The 22,138-nt window shown below is 36.6% G+C and overlaps 1 protein-coding gene across 1 annotated transcript in view; it reads right to left on the reverse strand.

Moving 5' to 3' along the window:
• The window catches only part of ADAMTS6 (ADAM metallopeptidase with thrombospondin type 1 motif 6), a 297,415-nt gene that overhangs the window by 170,913 nt on the left and 104,364 nt on the right, over positions 1–22,138 (reverse strand). Inside the window, exons 7-8 of the mRNA XM_030321954.1 lie at positions 6,975–7,018; positions 2,752–2,857 (exon numbers count right to left, since the gene is read on the reverse strand). Coding sequence (XP_030177814.1) covers positions 2,752–2,857; positions 6,975–7,018 — 150 coding nt within the window. The remainder of the gene's footprint in view (positions 1–2,751; positions 2,858–6,974; positions 7,019–22,138) is intronic.

Below are 22,138 nucleotides of genomic sequence, written 5' to 3' on the forward strand. Positions count from 1 at the left end.
ATCTTTTTAAGATTATTTATTCTTATACCATGTGGAAACATCAGACTTTTCTCAACATAAAGAAGTCTGGTTGAATTCTTGCCATCCCCTTTCAACATCATAATTTTTTCAATTGCTGAAATTTTTTCAATTTTTTCAATTGCTGAAATCTATGGCAACTAGTTTATTAACAAAAAAATATTTCAATGAACATTCATTTATATAAGGTTCATTAATTGCCTTTGGCTTATAGCTACATTACAGCTAGACATGTTACTTAAATATTGCATAAACCTCAATCTTTCTTGTTTTCACAAAGCCATGGAGAGAAATAAAAGTGGTCACTAATTCAATTCCCGTATGGTCCACCCCCCACCCCCACCAATAAAAGTGGTCACCAAGGCCTACTCAAGGAAAAATTTGTCCCATAGCTGTTTAAAATGGATATTCTATACCTACACAAGTATACAGTGGGTGCAAAACCATATTCTACACAATGTAAAGAATACATTGAAAATCTTCAGTCTAGTGATTCAATGAGGGCACTTCTCAATAATTTATAGTCAAATATTCTTCACTGTGATGAACCTGCAGATATTGTCACATCACTTACAATCCATCCTACTAAATGACACAAGTTATAAAAATTCAGCACACTCTATCTGAAAACTATACCTGATATATTTACCATGGCTGTTGCTTTCTTTCAGGGAGAATAGGGGATTGTATTTTAGTGATGCCATGAGTTGTGCCAGAGTTGACTTGCTAAGTTCCTTAAAGCTAAGCCCAAGATCTTAAAAACAAGTCAAGGGATCTCCATCCATGAAATAGATTTTCCTTAAGTGACAAAATAATAATTTGTTACATTGAAAAAGATATGTTAGATATATCCCGCCTCATTGTCTGGGGAAAAGGGAATAGAGGAAACTGACCCATTAATCAACTGGACATGGAAAGATAGCTGATTTTTAGTTTGTCAAATAATATTTTTAAATGGAAGAATTTCTTCTGGCTCTCAACATAAAGCATTTTGTAGATTCCCCACCTCCTCATTTTTTAGCAGTTGCATTATCAAACAAGAATTAGTTGCGAAATAAAGTTATTCCAGAGCATATAAATCTTAAAAGGTATATTGATACTCTACTTCTCTTTCATAATCTTCTACATAAGGTACAAACCATTCATCTTACAAAGAATTAGAAGGAATTACCCAAGAGGCCAAAAACAACAAAAAGGACTCTAGGAATTCTGACAGAGAAGGTCAGTTAGAATCTTCATCTTAATAAAAGATACAAAGAAAGATAAACTCTCACTTCAGCTATTAAGTACATACAAGAATGAGCCTTACAATGCATCTGCTGACACTGACTAACTTATGACTGCATGTGGAAATGGTGCTCCCATACATACATAATTGATCCACTGTATGTTACTTGTCCTAACCTTTCAATGTAATTGAATCCAACGGAACCTATTAAATTCAGTCTGGTTGCATAAGATTATGACAGTCATTAATGAGCCAGAGTTTTAAGTGCGTTGAAGATAAACTGACTGGTTCAGAGGCTTTCCCCTTTTGTACTCCTGCTGTTTATTGCAATGGAAACTAGAATACCAATATTTTTAAGACTTCATTAAAACTGTAATACTGACTTTTCCTCATGTCTGAATCAAGTTAGGTTTAAACTTGCTAGTCACTTGCATTTACATAAATCAACACTAATTTGGTACAATTTAAATTGCAATCTTCAAAATAATGCAACAGACTGACTCAATTTCACTCTCCACTTTGAAAAAAAAAAATAGCTGAACTACAGATTTATCTTAGGAATGACCTCTGAGGCAAGTGTATAATAAACATTCATTTCTATTTGTTCTTCTTTTCCCCCATCCATTTCTCTACCAAAAAAGTAGACTGTAAAACTTAAATCATACAAATGTCAGGAGTTCCTGCAAATAGGCTGCTTGTTTCACTTAAAACTGTTTGACTATCCTTTTACAGTTTTCAAATTTCTCTCCTTCCACATGAGCAGGCTTTTACATTTACTACTGCCTGTTGCTTGAAATAAACAAAGTAAGGATTTTACTGCTATGTGTGTGTATTCGGGGGGACAGCCATAGGACAGTTTGGGGCACAGATTTATTTAAAGCAAATATTAAAAACTCCAGAGCCTCCTAAAAAGTGATGAAAATGATGTCTCACTGCTCTCTGTAACATCAGTTTTGATTGTGTGTGTGTGTGTGTGTGTGTGTGTGTGTGTGTGTGTGTGTTTCAGTGACATACAAGTACACCTGAAAACACAAGTTACACAGCATCAATTGCACAAACTTTATGTTTGGAAAAGGTATGTTCACAGCTGTATGAAGAGTGAAAAGTCAAAGCAGACTTTATGGTAGCAGTGTCAATAGTGATTTTAAAATATATAGGTATTGTCACTTAATGAAAAAACAGATCACTTAAACAATTTAACTTGGAGGAACTAGGTGATGAGCAGACCATGCTAAAGGTAAATTATTTCAAATACATGTAACAAAACTTAAGTGTGGTGCATTCACCACTCTAAAACTATGGGTCATTGAACCATAAAGATTATTTAACAAGTCTCCAGTTCTTAAGATGATTTATCTCAACACCCCAAATGATAACATTCTCTATTGAAATCAGACAAAAAGGCGGTAAAATACGGTTGAGCACAGGCGTTCCACACAGTAGTTATGAGTTGCTCAAAAGAGTGGAGTTCTAAAATTTATTTTGATTTTCTTAAACTCACTCACTTGTGACCAATCTCATGTGCAATGGTAAAAGCTGAACCCAGGCCAATGTCTTCATTAATGCTGCAGCTCCTTTCAGGCTCACACATTCCAGCCACAGAGGCCAAGCCTGAATAAACAGAAGGAGACACAAAGGGTCAAGCCAAGGTGTTTCAGTCTTAAAAAGCCCATACTTATAAATGCCTGGATTCTTTTTAATAACCTCCATGCACAGAAGGAGCAGTTGGCAAAAGGTTAACTTTCTAGTCATTTGCAAAATCACTGGGGGGAGTTTCACTTTGCCGGCTAGACATTAATATTTTTTGAACTGCAGTCAGTGCTGGAAAATGTCTAGACTAGGGGTTAGATTTATAAATTTTACTTCTGGTAACTTGGGACCACCTAGTAACTTGAGCCAGAAGAGGGAATTCAAGAAAGCATTTCTATTTTAACATTCTTTAGGCTGTAGAAAGCAAAATATATCCACATTATTTTTCTAAAGAGATCTGTTTAAGTTTAGTGGGTTCATAAAAATATACAAGCAACTTTTTAGTTACCAAAAAAAGGGAATCCCAAATAATTTTTTAATGACTTTTTTTTATAAAAGCAAAAATGAATGATTCAAAAGAGAAAAAGGAGAACTGTTAAAAAATAGGTTTTGCATTTTTTTAATCTTCTGAAATCAGTCCTGGTAGTGATGCAACAGTGTCTTTTGGTATTTTAATGGAAAGCAAGTCTTTCACGCACTCAGTGTATTTATCCCTCTCCCATCCCCCTTCAATGCCTTAGTTTTACTAATAAAGCAAAAACTACAGTGTTAACTTGCTGATTTTAGTGAAATGTTATGTTTTCAAGGTATTCTTCCCTTGGGAATTTTGGCCTGTAAAAGCTTTCATATTTACTTCCAAATAAATATCATGCCCTGTGAATTAATACATAACTTTAAAACAGTACTTAGAAAAAAGAATTTTTGTGTGAAAGATAAAATGTCATGTGTCATAAGGAAACAGATGCCAAATCATATTTAACACATATAGGGATGACAGTTATTTAGAAGAAATTGAAGGAAAAGTAGAAAAAACATTTTATATTTTATATGTTAGTAGTCTACTATCATTACCCAAGTAATAATTATCTCCCCACAAAAAGTGGTTCGAATTCAATTCAATGAATATTTATTGACTGCAATAAACAATGTTCTATGCTAAGTACAATTTCCCAGCTACACTAATTTGGAATAGTAACAGCTATTCAGTTAATATTTTTACTGACAAGAAAGTTCTAGAAATTGTTTCTCTGTACCTTCTAATATAAAATATGAACATAATAGCCACACTGGAACAAAGTTGAGGTCAGTGTTAGATTACCTAATAGACTGTTTGCTTTTCCTACTGTTTTATGTGGAAGGAGCAGGAGTTGGGAAAGAGGTTGATTTCTGCCTCTCTGAGTTATTATAAATACTAGTGTTATCTTGTAGTGTCCTTCTACTGACTTAGAAGTCTTGAGACCTGAAGAAGAGGAAGTAAAAAGAGGTACTAGTTGGGGCAAGGTGACTTGATTTTTTTTTGTTAATCAAAAATATTTAATCAATGTTACTTCCAAATTCCATTAAGAGAAAGAGAGAGAAGGAGAAGGAGAGAAAGAATACAAAAAACGTTTGCTGTAGATTATCTGGCTTTAAGCTATTGAGTTCAATATCATCCATGATATTGGAAGAACAAAGCCACACTGAAAAATGTTTCTGTTTTGAGCTTTATGAAATATGGCTAAAAAACAATTACAAAGAATAATTATTGTGAAATTAACATTTCTTCTATTTTCCAAAATATATTATTCCATGGGTTAGCTTTTTGCTTGTTGTTATTGTGGTTGTTTGGTCTATGCCATGTGGTAGTATTTTTCTCAATGACTCCCCAAGGTGTATTTGCAAGCACAGATTTACTTCTGTATCTGATAGAAAATTAACTTAGTTGTTCTACTAAAAGAACAACTTTAGAAAGAACATATTTGGGAAATAACTACTAGTTGAAAATGCAGAGCTTAATCTTAAGTGAAATAAAATAATTTAGATGTTATTTTTACAACCCCTACAACTTTCTGTATTTCTATAAAATTGAAGTTGTCAAAGTTCTTACGTGTGATTGTGTTAATAGGGGTTTGATTACTCTTTGGGTCATTTAGATTTCCTCAGTTTGATGGCCACAGTTTGCACCCTTAAATCTACTTAGCCATGTAACAGTTGGTCATCAGAAGTACTAAGTACAATATGCAAGTATTAGCATAAAACCAACATGAAAGTTGCCAGAATAACCACCCAAAAAGAAAAAAACCTGATAAATTCTGTACTGATAATATATTTTCCACATATGAAGGTCAACACATGTAAACATATGCACTCAGTTTTCACCGTGACATAATACAAAAAATAATTTACAATGGTTTATAATTTGAAAAATAATTTATACTGAGCTTGAAAATGCATTGACATGTACTAAAGTATTATTGTATTCATTTGAGAAATTAATAAATTATAAAAGTTGGAATACATACTCGGGGGAAAAAAAGAGATGTAGGGTAGAAAAATATCGTGAATCTACTTTGGTAAAAATAACAAGAAAAGTACAGGCAGTGTTATTACTAATATCCTAATAAAGAACATATCTCAATGTAAATAATCTACCTTCAAAAATCAGAATACAATATGTGTATGTATATGTATACATATATACACATATGTATATCCTCAGAATATATATATACTAGAAAAATACAAGCTCTAGCTTTGAAGCTTAGTGTCCATTGTACCTAAAATTGATTAAGCACTTAGTAAATGCTTTATTGAATTTGAATAATAGAGAGGTTAGGTTAAACAGTATAATTTCTACAATAAGTAATAATACCAGTGCATTTTATAGTACTTCTTTACCAAACATCTTTCTTGAAATGATTTTTACAATATCCCTGCTGCATAAGGGCAGATACTGCTCCTACTTCGTAGATAAGGAAATTGAGGAACAAAGTCCTAAATGAAGAGTAAAGGCTAATGCAATGAAACTGTCAAAGCCAGCTGTTAGTTTCCAGTTTAGGGTCCTTTCCAATGAATTACATTGTCTAATTAACGTAAAAACCTAAATCTTTTTGAAGTGAGATCTCTAAGGAAAGACAGCTCTTTTGCCATTATGCTTTTTAACTAGCAAACTTCTCCACTATAAATACTCAAATTGGTTAATTGGGATTTCTTCTTTACCCTTAAATCCCAAGGGAAATGCGGTAGGAGAAGAGTGGAAAGGCAGATAAAAATCAAGACAAGTCTCTATAAACAGGTGGTTTTCTGAACTCCCTAGGAAATTGGGTAACATCTTTTCTCCCATTTCTACTTAAATTTGATCTTCCCAAAATTCTTTTGAGGGGCATAGGAATAGATTTCACAATTGTTCCTTTACATATAAGAAAATTGAGACTTTTCATAGAGACAGTAGAAAATTCACCTTCAGGTGCTTAACTTTTGTGTCTGTATAAAGTCTCTATGACACTAAAAAATTTATCATAGAAAAAAAAAGCCTGTTCTTAAAAATAACTCTAGTTGTTTAACAATTAAGTCTACTTGAAAGCTATCATTTACCTCCATTTATATTTGCAGTTAACTTTTAACCAGAATGAGGTTATGCTCTGCAACAAAATGTAATTTTTTAAATTCTAAAATACTACAGAAACACTTTTCAAAAAAACAAATGATATTTGGGGAGCAAAAGAAAAATACTCCTGTTCTCTCTCTCTCTCTCTTATTTTATTATTGTTCAGGTACTGAAAATTTCTAATATCCTAACTTATAGGGATATACATGTTCCACAAAATTGCACCGAAGGAAGTACATTAAGAACACAACATCTCTCCTTTAAGTATCCCCCCCCAGTTTTCCCCCTTTCCTTTCCTAGCCTGATATTTGAAGATGCTGTTTGCTTTCCTTTGCTCTCAAATTCCTTGGTATTTTTGGAAAATACATTATAGAGTGGTAACTTTTGATTCAACATGATTGTTTGAAGATTTAGAAACATCTTCTAAGTTGTTTTTAATCATCATTCCACTTGTTTCCTAGTAAGTGACATACCACAAAGGTTAAATTTTTAACAATTTATGGGAGTAATTTCAGATGTGCCAGAAGGGAAAATGACCAAATTAATGATGAAGAGTAAAGTCACTGGACCAAAAAGACAATCTGAACTATCCTCCCTTCATAAAAAACTTACCCAATGTTCCACAGGGCTTATTTTTATAAGTGCAGATATCATATCTATAGAGGAGAAAAAAGAGAGATGAAATTTGTAATCTGATCAAATTTGTAAAATATTTTCGTATATTCATCACATTTCTTTCTTGGAGCTCTGGGTTGTCAGACCACAATCAGTGCAATTATGAGCAGCCAGCTGGAGTGTCGGCATTTTCAGCACTCTGGGGGACACACCGGCTGCACTACACTCGCAGCCTCTGGCTGCAAGCCAATGGGACACCTGCCAGTAAGAAAGAGAGGTTAAAGTGGATTTCTGTAATTGCAAGTTCCAGAAAACCATCTACCATACTGTTTTGAAGCTAGAATAGCTTGTCTGCAGATTGCTACTGCTTCTACAAAAAAGCAAATGAGTGGCTTTTTATCCCCAATCTCTTTGAACCTGCTGGAATATTTTTTTTATTATGGCCACAGATTGTGTTTTATACTGCTGAGCTATGAGAACTACTTGGAGTTCCTTCAACTCTAACACAGGTTCTTGTTTTAAAAAATTGGCCCAATACAGCAATGGGAATAAAATTGATATCACATAGTTTTTCCTACTTGCATACCATCAATTTAGCATGTTTAAAATACAAGTATTTTTAAGTGAATTTGCAAATAGTTAAACAAATATCTCAACAGAAGCTTTCCTAATGTTGGCTGGACTTACTCTAATGCTATACTGCATTATAACTAAATAGAAAATATTAAGTCCATAGGTAATGTTGCAGATTTTAAAATACATTACATTTAGAAAGCTAAATCAATATAGATATGAAAACCTATTCTAAGCATTTTTATATATTCTTGTAATCTTTAAAACCAAAAGCATTGCATTTTAAAGTGAGAATAAAAAAGAAATTTAAAAACACTGATCATTTTTATTAGCCTATGTTTTATGCTAGAAATGAAAGCTTTTCACGTAAAATATAATATTTCACAAGCTACAGGAAAATCCAAGTTATAAAAGTTCTTTGTACATAAATAAGAGTCCATAATACTGAGGGAAGGGATTAATAATTAATCCCTTCTTGTTAACCAGATCAAAATGTATTTTCAAGAAACAAATATCACTTTTTTTTTTTTTTTGAAGGAAGATGGCAGCGTAGGAGGATGCTGGGTTCACCGCGACCTGCTGATCACTTAGATTCCACCTACACCTGCCTAAATAACCCAGAAAACCACGAGAAGACCAGCATAACTGAGTCTCTGGAGCCAAGCATAGAAGAGAGGCCCACGGAAGAGGGTAGGATGGGTGGAGAGGCATTGTGCGCTACACGGACTGGCGGGAGGGAGCCAGGGCAGAGGGGCAGCCCACCGGCCAAGCAGAGCCCCCGAGTCTGGCTGGCAAAAGTGGAGGGGCCAGATGGAGTGTGTTCGGACAGCAAGGGGGACTTAACATCTGGAAGGTTATAAGTTAACAGCTCTGCTCGGAGAGAGGGAGGGCTGGAGGACAATGGGAGGGAGAGTTGTTGAGCCCCGGACTACAGAGCACAGCTTGGCGGGGAACAAAGGCGCTCGCCAGCGCCATCTCCCTTGCCCATCCCCAAGCCAAAATCCCAAAGGGAACCAGTTCCTGTCGGGGAACTTGCTTGCACCACGAAAACACCCAAGGCTGTGCTTCTACGGATCCATCCCTCCAGCGGCGGTTCTGACTCACTGCTGGTGCCACAGGGCCCTGACGGAAAAGTGAGCTGAGCCTGCCCCTCCTGCCCCTATGCACCTTGCCGATCCACCCCATCTAATACGACAGATCCCCAGCACCACAAGCCTGGCAGTGTGCAAGTAGCCCAGGCAGGCCACGCCACCCCACAGTGAATCCCGCCCCTAGGAGAGGGGAAGAGAAGACACACACCAGTCTGACTATGGCCCCAGCGGCGGGCTGGGGGCAGAGGTCAGGTCTGACTGCGGCCACGCCCACCAATGCAAGTTATTCAAGACAGCACAGGGGAAGTGCCCCACAGTCCGGCACCACACCAGGGACTATCCAAAATGATGAAACAGAAGAATCCCCCTCAAAAAAACCTCCAGGAAATAACAACAGCTAACGAACTGATCAAAAACGATTTAAACAATATAAAAGAAAGTGAATTTAGAACTATAGTAATAAAATTAATCACTGGGCTTGAAAACAGTATAAAGGACAGCAGAGAATCTATTGCTACAGAGATCAAGGGACTAAGGAACAGCCAGGAGGAGCTAAAAAATGCTACTAATGAGCTGCAAAATAAAATGGAGATGACCACAGCTCTGATTGAAGAGGCAGAGGAGAGAATAGGTGGACTAGAAGATAAAGTTATGGAAAAAGAAGAAGCTGAGAAAAAGAGAGATAAAAAAATCCAGGAGTATGAGGGGAAAATTAGAGAACTAAGTGATGCACTAAAGAGAAATAATCTACGCATAATTGGTATCCCAGAGGAGGAAGAGAGAGGGAAAGGTGCTGAAGGTGTACTTGAAGAAATAATAGCTGAGAACTTCCCTGAACTGGGGAAGGAAAAAGGCATTGAAATACAAGAGGCACAGAGAACTCCCTTCAGATGCAACTTGAATCGATCTTCCTAACGACATATCATAGCAAAAGTGGCAAAATACAAGGATAAAGAGAAAATTCTGAAAGCAGCTAGGGATAAACGTGCTCTAACATATAAAGGGAGACCGATAAGACTAGTGACGGATCTCTCTACTGAAACTTGGCAGGCCAGAAAGGAATGGCAGGAAATCTTCAATGTGATGAGCAGAAAAAATATGCAGCCGAGAATCCTCTATCCAGCAAATCTATCATTTAGAATAGAAGGAGAGATAAAGGTCTTCCCAAAAAAACAAAAACTGAAGGAATTCGTCACCACTAAACGAGCCCTACAAGAGATCCTAAGGGGGATCCTGTGAGACAAAGTACCAGAGACATCGCTACAAGCATGAAACCTACACACATCACAATGACTCTAAACCCATATCTTTCTATAATAACACTGAATGTAAATGGACTAAATGCGCCAACCAAAGACATAGGGTATCAGAATGGATAAAAAAACAAGACCCATCTATTTGCTGTCTACAAGAGACTCATTTTAGACCGGAGGACACTTTCAGATTGAAAGTGAGGGGATGGAGAACTATTTATCATGCTACTGGAAGTCAAAAGAAATCTGGGGTAGCCATACTTATATCAGACAAACTAGACTTTAAATTAAAGGCTGTAACAAGAGATGAAGAAGGGCATTATATAATAATTACAGGGTCTATCCATCAAGAAAAACTAACAATTATGAATGTGTATGTGCCGAACACGGGAGCCCCGAAATATATAAAACAATTACTCACAAACATAAGCAACCTTATTGACAAGAATGTGGTAATTGCAGGGGACTTTAATACCCCGCTTACAACAACAGAGAGATCATCTAGACACATGGTCAATAAAGAAACAAGGGCCCTGAATGATACACTGGGTAAGATGGACTTGACAGATATACTTAGAACTCTGCATCCCAAAGCAACAGAATATACTTTCTTCTTGAGTGCACATGGAACATTCTCCAAGATAGATCGCATACTGGGTCACAAAACAGCCCTTCATAAGAATACAAGAATTGAGATTACACCATGCATACTTTTGGACCACAATGCTCTGAAGCTTGAAATCAACCACAGGAAAAAGTCTGGAAAACCTCCAAAAGCATGGAGGTTAAAGAACACCCTACTAAAGAATGAGTGGGTCAACCAGGCAATTAGAGAAGAAATTAAAAAATATATGGAAACACACGAAAATGAAAATACAACAATCCAAACGCTTTGGGATGCAGTGAAGGCAGTTCTGAGAGGAAAATACATTGCAATCCAGGCCTATCTCAAGAAACAAGGAAAATCCCAAAAAGAAAATCTAACAGCACACCTAAAGGAAATAGAAGCACAGCAGCAAAGACACCCCAAACCCAGCAGAAGAAGAGAAATAACAAAGATCAGAGCAGAAATAAACAATATAGAATCTAAAAAAAACTGTAGAGCAGATCAATGAAACAAGAGTTGTTTTTTTTGAAAAAATAAACAAAATTAATAAACCTCTAGCCAGGCTTCTCAAAAAGAAAAGGGAGATGACCCTAATACATAAAATCATGAATGAAAATGGAATTATTACAACCAATCCCTCAGAAATACAAGCAATTATCAGGGAATACTATGAAAAATTATGTGCCAACAAACTGGACAACCTGGAAGAAATGGACAAATTCCTAAACACCCACACACTTCCAAAACTCAAACTGGAGGAGATAGAAAGCTTGAACAGACCCATAACCAGTGAAGAAATTGAATCAGTTATCAAAAATCTCCAAACAAATAAGAGTCCAGGACCAGATGGCTTCCCTGGGGAATTCTACCAGACATTTAAAGCAGAGATAATACCTATCCTTCTCAAGCTATTCCAAAATATAGAAAGGGAAAGAAAACTTCCAGACTCATTCTATGAAGCCAGTATTACTTTGATTCCTAAACCAGACAGAGACCCAGTAAAAAAAGAGAACTACAGGCCAATATCCCTGATGAATATGGATGCAAAAATTCTCAATAAGATACCAGCAAATCGAATTCAACAGCATATAAAAAGAATTATTCACCACTATCAAGTGGGATTCATTCCTGGGATGCAGGGCTGGTTCAACATTCGCAAATCAATCAACGTGATACATCATATTAATAAAAGAAGAGATAAGAACCATATGATCCTGTCAATCAATGCAGAAAAAGCATTTGACAAAATTCAGCATCCTTTCTTAATAAAAACCCTCGAGAAAGTTGGGATAGAAGGAACATACTTAAACATCATAAAAGCCATTTATGAAAAGCCCACAGCTAATATCATCCTCAATGGGGAAAAACTGAGAGCTTTCCCCCTGAGATCTGGAACACGACAGGGATGTCCACTCTTACCACTGTTGTTTAACATAGTGTTGGAAGTGCTAGCATCAGCAATCAGACAACAAAAGGAAATCAAAGGCATCAAAATTGGCAAAGATGAAGTCAAGCTTTCACTTTTTGCAGTTCACATGATATTATACATGGAAAATCCGAGAGACTCCACCAAAAGTCTGCTAGAACTGATACATGAATTTAGCAAAGTTGCAGGATACAAAATCAAGGTACAGAAATCAGTTGCATTCTTATACACTAATAATGAAGCAACAGAAAGACAAATAAAGAAACTGATCCCATTCACAATTGCACCAAGAAGCATAAAATACCTAGGAATAAACCGAACCAAAGATGTGAAAGATCTGTATGTTGAAAACTATAGAAAGCTTATGAAGGTAATCAAAGAAGATATAAAGAAATGGAAAAACATTCCATGCTCATGGGTTGGAAGAACAAATATTGTTAAAATGTCAATACTACCCAAAAAAATCTACACATTCAATGCAATCCCAATCAAAATTGCACCAGCATTCTTCTCGAAGCTAGAACAAGCAATCCTATAATTCGTATGGAACCACAAAAGGCCCCGAATAGCCAAAGTAATTTTGAAGAAGAAGACCAAAGCAGGAGGCATCACAATCCCAGACTTTAGCCTCTACTACAAAGCTGTAATCATCAAGACAGCATGGTATTGGCACAAAAACAGACACATAGACCAATGGACTAGAATAGAAACCCCAGAACTAGACCCACAAACGTATGGCCAATTAATCCTTGACAAAGCAGGAAAGAACATCCAATGGAAAAAAGACAGTATCTTTAACAAATGGTGCTGGGAGAACTGGACAGCAACATGCAGAAGAATGAAACTAGACCACTTTCTTACACCATTCACAAAAACAAACTCAAAATGGATAAAGGACCTGAATGTGAGACAGGAAACCATCAAAACCCTAGAGGAGAAAGCAGGAAAAAGCCTCTCTGACCTCAGCCGCAGCAATTTCTTACTTGACACATCCCCAAGGGCAAGGGAATTAAAAGCAAAAATGAACTATTGGGACCTCATGAAGGTAAAAATCTTCTGCACAGCAAAGGAAACAATCAACGAAACTAAAAGGCAACCAACGGAATGGGAAAAGATATTTGCAAACGACATATCGGACAAAGGGCTAGTATCTAAAATCTATAAAGAGCTCACCAAACTCCACACCCGAAAAACAAATAACCCAGTGAAGAAATGGGCAGAATACATGAATAGACACTTCTCTAAAGAAGACATCCAGTTGGCCAACAGGCACATGAAAAGATGCTCAACGTCGCTCCTCATCAGGGAAATACAAATCAAAACCACACTCAGATATCACCTCACGCTAGTCAGAGTGGCCAAAATGAACAAATCAGGAGACTATAGATGCTGGAGAGGATGTGGAGAAACAGGAACCTACTTGCACTGTTCGTGGGAATGCAAACTGTTGCAGCCGCTCTGGAAAACAGTGTGGAGGTTCCTCAAAAAATTAAAAATAGACCTACCCTATGACCCAGCAGTAGCACTGCTAGGAATTTACCCAAGGGATACAGGAGTACTGATGCATAGGGGCACTTGTACCCCAATGTTTATAGCAGCACTCTCAACAATAGCCAAATTGTGGAAAGAGCCTAAATGTCCATCAACTGATGAATGGATAAAGAAACTGTGGTTTATATACACAATGGAGTACTACGTGGCAATGAGAAAGAATGAAATATGGCCCTTTGTAGCAACGTGGATGGAACTGGAGAGTGTGATGCTAAGTGAAATAAGCCATACAGAGAAAGACAGATACCATATGTTTCACTCTTATGTGGATCCTGAGAAACTTAACAGAAACCCTTGGGGGAGGGAAAGGAAAAAAAAAAGAGGTTAGAGTGGGAGAGAGCCAAAGCATAAGAGACTCTTAAAAACTGAGAACAAACTGAGGGTTGATGGGGGGTGGGAGGGAGGGGAGGGGAGGTGATGGGTATTGAAGAGGGCAACTTTTGGGATAAGCACTGGGTGTTGTATGGAAACCAATTTGACAACAAATTTCATATATTAAAAAAAAAAGAAACAAATATCATAAATAGCATTCCACCTTACCATTGAACTCATTAAAAACCCTGGAGATTCCCTTTGCCTATTTTTAGAATTTCAAACTCTTCATCTTGTACGCTTTACATTTGGGGAAGGGGATTTCTTCTCTAGCATAGCTTTCTCTTCTGATCATTCACATACTCATCCCTGCACTCCTTGTCTCGTAATTCGTAAACCATGGGATTGCAGTTATCTGTACATTCTTGAATGTAAGATTTAGAAAGGGTACTTGGTGTATTTACCAAAGCACCAGAAAGTATATTCTCTGTGTCACAATCTACCTCGTGATCATACTATCCAATGCCTATAATGTTATGTACACATAACCCATCCCAGGAGTCTTCAAGAAAATGTTAACAAAGACTTTTCATAAGTAACGCAGATACAAATATCTATAGGGAATCTATATCCAAATTCTCAACTTCCATATATTCCCTTTCCTAAAACTGACCTGCCTACAAATGCAAGCACCTGCAAGCAACCAGTTTTCCTTTCCTCTTTTTCCTTTCATAATTGCTCTCTTTCTATTTTACAAAACAGAAAGCATACGTCTCACCCATCCCAAACATTGTTATGGCACATTGCCTCCTGGCTGTAAAAGTCTCAAGAATATATGCAAAGAGATAATTCAAGAATGCATTCATCCTGGGGTCCATCCATTATGAATAAAGCAAGAAAATTAGAAGGGGATATAGTTTGAATTCAGAAGCAAGAGAGTTTGCATGGAATGCATTAACATGTTAATTTGATCTAAAAAATGAAGTCAGGTGTGTTATTGATAACAAGTCCGACTTAGCTAAGGAGTTTGGCAATGAGGGCTGATTTAGCCCATTCAACCATATGGTAAACATTTTTCATGATTCAGTGAAATAGACAATAGTTACCGTTAACATGTTTTTAACTATAATCTCTGCAGCTACTTAAAGTTATAATAAAAAGTATTTTATTTTATTTTTATTTTTTAATGTTTATTTATTTATTTTGAGAGAGAGACAGAGAGTGTGAGTGGGGGAAGGGCAGACAGAGGGAGAGAGAATCCCAAGCAGGCTCCTCACTGACAGGGTGGAGCCTGACGTGGGGCTAGAACTAATGAACCGTGACATCATGATCTGAGCCGAAACCAAGAGTCGCACACTTAACCGACAGAGCCACTGAGGTGACCCTAGATAGTAACTTTGAAATTTGCAAAGTGGTATGTCATTTTTCCAAATTATTTTATGAGGCAAATTAAGCAAAATTTTTGAAGATCACAAATACAATTTCTATTTCCACCTCATAGCAGTCCTTTCTCATCTCCTCTCATTGCTTTCATTTTGCATACACTTTTTATGTTACACTCATGATGAAAATTATTTCATTCTGTCATGACTGCCCAAAATGCCCACACAAGGCTAAAGCCATCAACAAATAATGCAAGCTAAAACATCTTAGAATAAGATCATTCTATTTGCATTTTCTTCAGCTTTTCCCAATCTTCTAACATACCTATAGAATTCTCTATATAGGAAAAAGACATGCCATTTCCTTGTAGCTTTTGCGTTCACTTCATGCTGTATCCTTCTCTAGTCTATATTCACCAAGAACAATTATGATCTACATATTTACTTTAATACCAAGTGCTGAAAAGCAACATTTTTACTTTCATTTTCTCATACATGGATTTGCTAAGGACCTATTTTGTGTCCAAGTATATTGCCACATAATGGGATCTAAATAAAGTTGGGTAGGTTAATTGGTCTATTTGGGAAATGACATATAAGCAGGTAAGTTACAACAATGTGGAAAGATGATTAAATAAAATAAGTGTAAAAAAAGTTAAACTTTCACCCAGTAGAGCCAATACTTGATAGCTGTTATCATGATGACTACTGCCATAGTCAAGTTATATATAAAAATACTATGAAAATAGAGAGGAAGGAGGAATTCCACAATAGAAAGCTAAAAAAAAAAAAAAAAGATTCACATAGGACATAACATTTGAAACAGATTTTAAATATATAACCAGATAAAATAGAAAAATAAAGGCATTCCAGGCAGAGAACAGAATAATCAAAGGAACAGAATCTGGAAAGGGTATGGCATATGCAGGAAACCATCAGAAGTTCAGAAAGGCTGAAGCATTGAATATATAGGATAAAACATCGAAAAATTAGTTTAGAGAGTTTCTGTTGGGGGGACAGATTATTAAGTGCCTTGAATACCAAACCAGTTTTTTCTCTATAGAAAAAAAAATACTTAGAAAATAGTGGGCATAGTACAAAAAATATATTTATATAAGTGTGTTTACAGATAAAAATCTGGGAGGATAACAGTGGGTATATACAGAAGAGATGGGAGAGTGGGGAAATTATAAAGATTTTTACTCTGCTGTACACATTTCTGTATAACTAACATTTAATCAGAAGGTGTTCCACCTATGGCTAATGACCAACACAAGAGATAACTGAAAAGAAGCTTTATGTATGTTAAATAAATGTTGAAAAAGATGTTTTTCAATGAAGAACAAATATTAGTGATGTTCCAGATTACGTACATTGGTCAAAATATTTCAGAAACACTCCCCCGATCTGCATGAACACATACAACAATGCAGCAAACTTTGCAGGCTGTACACTTAACGTAAAGCACCTGGTGTTTGTGTTGTGTGTCTAATCATTGCTTGAAAGATTATGGTGTCAGTAAGGGTAGTGGAATTCTGTCCCTAAAATGGGTTTATGTACCAAATGAGTGCATTTTTCATGGAAAAGGTTATAAGCGCACCTAAATAACTGAGAGCTGTAATGTAATCAGGCTTATAAAACAAGGAATAGGAACTATTTTGTAATTCCTTGTTTGTTTAATACATATTTGTATGCTTAGTGGCATTTGCTCTAAAACCTCCCTTCATTATAACTGATAACAACACTTACTCAACAAACCATAAGAGTGTGCCTGACTATATTAAGTCCAGTTTGAAACAATAACAACCCATGACTGATGGGAGGAAGAGGTGATATGGTAATAAGAAAAATAATTCATATGTGGCCATATCCACCATGATACATACTTTTAAAAGATTTCTCTTCTTTAGGCTATTATTATAATTTAAGCAGAAGGAAGACTTCAGCCGTGGATTAAAAACATTACACAGTTTTAGCCACAAATTACATAATATAGTATCAAGTTGTGTTTATACCAATATCAAGAATGTTAATCTAAAAGACCTAGTTTCTATTCAAAGTAAACTTCCTCAACTATATTGAATTTCCATTTCAATGCAGAATTGATTGATATACCTTTCCATACCTTGATTGTATGTGCTTGCTCAACACTGTGTTACCTATACATAACAAAATGTTCAACATAAGTTCAAGGTAATAATTTGAGACATTTAAAAGTTAAACATTGCATTAATTCAGTTATTTTCTTATTTTTATAAATGTACTATTCTACCTTTTACCTTTTAAAATTTCTTATTCCACCCATTCTCTCATTACTATTTTCCCTTCTTTTTCATGTATAAATGTCTGAGTCTTTCCCATCCTACAAACTATTCTCTTTGCTGTCAGTCCCATATTTCTACAGATGAAAAGAATCTTGGAAAGTTATCTAATTCAAGCTATATTATACTTGAACCCTGATTTGCCAAATTAGAACACGTATGAACCAGCTTATTTCAATCTTCTCAAATATTACCATTATCATCGTTTTCAACATTATATTATGATAATTCTCATAAACTTCTCACTGCACCCCCTTTTTTCTCCTGGATTTCTCATTTTTACCATGCATTGCATTAATTCTATATCCTATCAACTTCTCTGACATGCTATGGTTTTGCCTTATTTTCCTCCAAATTTGAGTCATGTCAGGAAAAACTGCAAAGGAAAACAATGCAAGGAATCTTGCCTTATCACAAAGATGTAACTGGTGTGCTTTTTAAGGCATTTTGCTGCTGGACAAAGTGAAGAAATGAGAGGCTGAGGAAAAGAAAAGGAGTTCCCCATTCCCTATTATCAGCATCCTTTAAACAAATCAATCTTTACTAAATCTCAAGCAACAAAGAAACAGCAGGAGGCCCTAAACTTAGGTCTTTGGTCTAAACTACAGGTGAGGCTAAGAAGTACAGCGGGATCCTAAAAAGGGACAGAAAAGTTGAAATATGACTACAGAATGTTCTCTGGATTCTGAATTTGGATAGAATAACAACACCTCATCATTGTGGCACCTGTTTTGTTTCCTTTTCATAAAAGAATAATAAAGGTCTCAGGGCAGATGAAAAAGCACTAAGAAACATGATCTTAGGGGTCTATGTAACACCAGGTACCTAAATCCTGCTCTAGGATGAGTAGATGAATGCATACATTGTCATTCCCTTACCCTATGTTCATAAGGGAGGACTTACTGAGCAAAATCAACACCAGAGAGGTTGGCTGAATATCTGTTACTCTAACACTGGTACACTTTTCTGCTGTGGATACTTTCAATTCTTTAATCTCCTAATTACTTTTGGCTAGGCAAGGCTATCAGAAGAAATTGACCAAAACATATGATTAAGTTCCACTTTAAGGCCTGTAAAATATAGCACTACCTCACAATGATGAAATACCTGGATGGGTTCTTAAAACTTTTTCCAAAAACTACATTCCATTCTTATGTAAGAGAAACACTCATTGCAAAGAAGCATTCCTTTCAATGATTTAGGTTTGAAAATGGAATGAATCAGAATCTAAACCCTGAGTCTCATTTGTTTAACACTGAATCATGGACTTATTTCCAATCAAAATGTCCTGTGTACTGTGTTGTTTCACTTCGTTCTCTTAGATATGGTGGTGAAAGTCAAGTGATAGTGACACAGCACTTGTCTGCTTTCTTTATGTGCACTGAGGCACCAGCAATATAAAACTGACTGCAGTTACAAAGACAACTATAATAAAATAATGGAGAGAAAACATGATTTTAACCCAATATATGCAAGAATGTACTAACACTCTTGATGATAAATTAAAAAGATTCTAAGATCACTCGCCTTATTTTGGTCTGCTGTAACAGAATACCATAGACCAGATGGCTTAAATGACAGACATTTATTTCTTACAGTTCTGGAGGCTGGAAAGTTCAAGATCAAGGTACCGGCAGGTTTGGTGTCCGGTGAGATCCCATTTCTTAGCTTGTAGACAGCAAGCTTCTCCTTGTGTGTTCACATGGTCTTTCATTGATGCTTACTCATGAAGAGAAAACAAAGCTCTGGTGTCTCTTACCCTTCTGATAAGGGAACTAATTGCATCATGAGGGGCCCACCCTCATAATCTCATCTCAACCCAAAGACCTCCAAAGGGCCGCATCTCCATACTAACAAATTGAGGACTAAGACATCAACACTGGAGTTTGGGGGGAGGGAAAACAAACATTCAGTTCATAACATTTCACCCCTACCATGCCCTCCAAATTAATGTCCTTCTCAATAAAAAAGTACATTCATTCCCTCAACACGCCCAAAGTCTTAACTCATTCCAATATTAACTCTAAAGTCCAGACTCTCATTTAAATATCATCTAAAGAAGATATGGGTGACACTCTAGGTACAATTCATCCTGAGGAAAAACTCCTTTTTAGCTATCAACCTGTGAAATCAGAAAAGCTATGTGTTGCCAGAACACAATGGTGAGATAGGCATAGGATAGATGTTCCCATTCCAAAAAGGAGAAATCAGAAGAAAGAAAGAGGTAGTGTATCCCAAGTAGGTTTCCAAGTAGAGTCCCAAAACCTTCCATGGAACATGGCAGTGGACTTAAGGCTTGAGAATAATATAGGCTTGGACTCTACTCTCTGGACCCACTGGGGTGGGAAGCATCATCCGTGTTTTCACATCCATGGCCCCACCCCTTTAGTTTAGCAGAGTGCTGTTCACAAGGCTCTCTCTGTAAGGGTCCTACTCACTCTGCTGTCTATGAAGGCCTTCTTATGCACCTCTTGCAGGGCAGTGCTTTCTTTCCTTTGAAACTAAGATGGAGGCAGTCTTGCCACCCAGGCCATGCACTCAGGGCTTGTGGTAGAAGTAGCAGCCCAGATGATCTCTGAATTGCCTTTAGGGTTCTTCTTCCCTTTTCTTGAAGGATAATGCATGTTCATAGGCTTCCTTTGTTCCCTCCTATTTTCTTGGTTTCCTTTAGTCCCAGCTGTTAGTGTTTCTCCTGATATAAACTGATCTCTATCTATTGCTAGCTCTCTTGAGATGGATGATCACTCTGTAGTTCACAGCCACACTAACCTCCTTATTGAATGGCCAGTCAGTCATACCTCAGTTTCTCTTCTGAACATGTTCCTCAATTGTTGCAATATAGACAGGCTGAGATTTTCCAAATATTTAGGTTCCAGTTCCTTTTTGTTTAGCAATTCCTTCTTCAACTCCTTTCCCTTCTTGCATTTTACTATAAGCAGTAAGGAGGAACTAACTTGATCCTTCATCATTCTGTTTAGAAATCTCCTCAGCTAAATACCCAATTTCATCACCCACAAGTTCCACCTTCCACAAAACACTAGGACATGAGCATAATTCAGCTAACTTCTTCACTATCTGATAACAAGGATCGCCTTTTCTCCATTATCCAATAACATATGCTCCATTTATGACCCAGATGTCACAAAAATGGCCTTTATCATCTACATTTCTACCAAAAACCTGTTCATAATAATTTGTGTATTCTATTAAAAAATGGAAGCTTCCTTTACAACTCTCCTCATTTCCTCCTGAAGTCTCACCAGAATTGCCTTTAAACGTCCCTTCATGGCAACCTTGGCTTCTTTTAGCCTGCACTCCAAAATTCTTTCAGCCTCTAATCACTATCCAGTTCTAAAGCTTTCACATTTTTAGATATTTGTTACAGCAGCATCCCACTTCTCAGTACTAACTGCTGAATTGCTCACCTTGGGCTGCTATAACAAAATACCATAGACCAGGTGACTTATACAACATTTATTTCTCAGAGTTCTGGATGCTGGGAAGTCCAAGATCAAGATGCTGGCAGAAATGGTGTCTGTGAAAGCTTTCTTCCTAACTTCCACGCAGCCATCTTCCTGCTATAACCTCACCTGGTGGAGAGAGAGCTCTGGCCTTGTCCTTGTCTTATAAGCACAGTAGTCCCACTACGGGGGCTCCACTCTCATCACCTCATCTAAATCTAATCATCTCCTAAAGATCTACCTCCTAATGCTATCACATTGGGAGTTAAAGTTTCAACATATGAATTTTAGGGGAACACAAATATCCAGCCCATAACACCACTTTATTTTTACTATTTTTTTTAAGTAAGCCACATGCCCACTATAGGGCTTGAACTCATGACCCCAAGATCATGTTCTACCAACTGAGCCTGCCTGGCAACCCCCTTAACACCACTTTACGTTATTTAAAAAAAAAATTGTTTAACATTTATTTATTTGAAGGAGACAGAGCGTGAGTGGGGGAAGACAGAGAGAGAGACACAGAATCCGAAGCAGGCTCCAGGCTCTGAGCTGTCAGCACAGAGCCCGATGTGGGGCTCGAACTCATGTATCGTGAGATCATCACCTGAGCTGAAGTCGGATGTTTAACCAACTGAGCCACTCAGGCGCTCCAACACCATTTCAAATAAACAAATAATTTGTTGGGTTTATGTACCTCCTTTCACAGGTTATGCCTTTGATAGTATTCAGCCCTTTATCTAAATGACATGAATTATCTCAAGAAATTTACTCACTTGTATTTTCGAATGCCTAAAACCTAAGACCAACCATATGTATACTACTTGATTAAATGACATATTTATTATTATTATTATTATTATTATTATGTGAACATTTTACATGATATTTCTCACAGATGTCTCATGGTTATTTGCCTAACGAATATGAGATACTTTTAGCTACTAATTCCTATCATAAGTCAGAGGCTGCCACTGTTTTTGCCCATGGAATTATTAAAGATTTACCATTAGTTTATAAAATATTTCTACAGCTATTTGCCTCATAATATGAGTTTTCCATTCATTCTAGTATATGTGCTGCCAAAGCCAGCACAAGTTTTCCATTCATTCTAATAGGGTATTTCTATTGGGAAGCACAGAGATAATTAGCTAGAAACACCCTTTGCTCTTCCAAAATTGTCC

This window comes from Lynx canadensis, chromosome A1 (genome assembly GCF_007474595.2).
Source record: "Lynx canadensis isolate LIC74 chromosome A1, mLynCan4.pri.v2, whole genome shotgun sequence".
In the NCBI taxonomy this organism is placed as follows: domain Eukaryota; kingdom Metazoa; phylum Chordata; class Mammalia; order Carnivora; family Felidae; genus Lynx; species Lynx canadensis.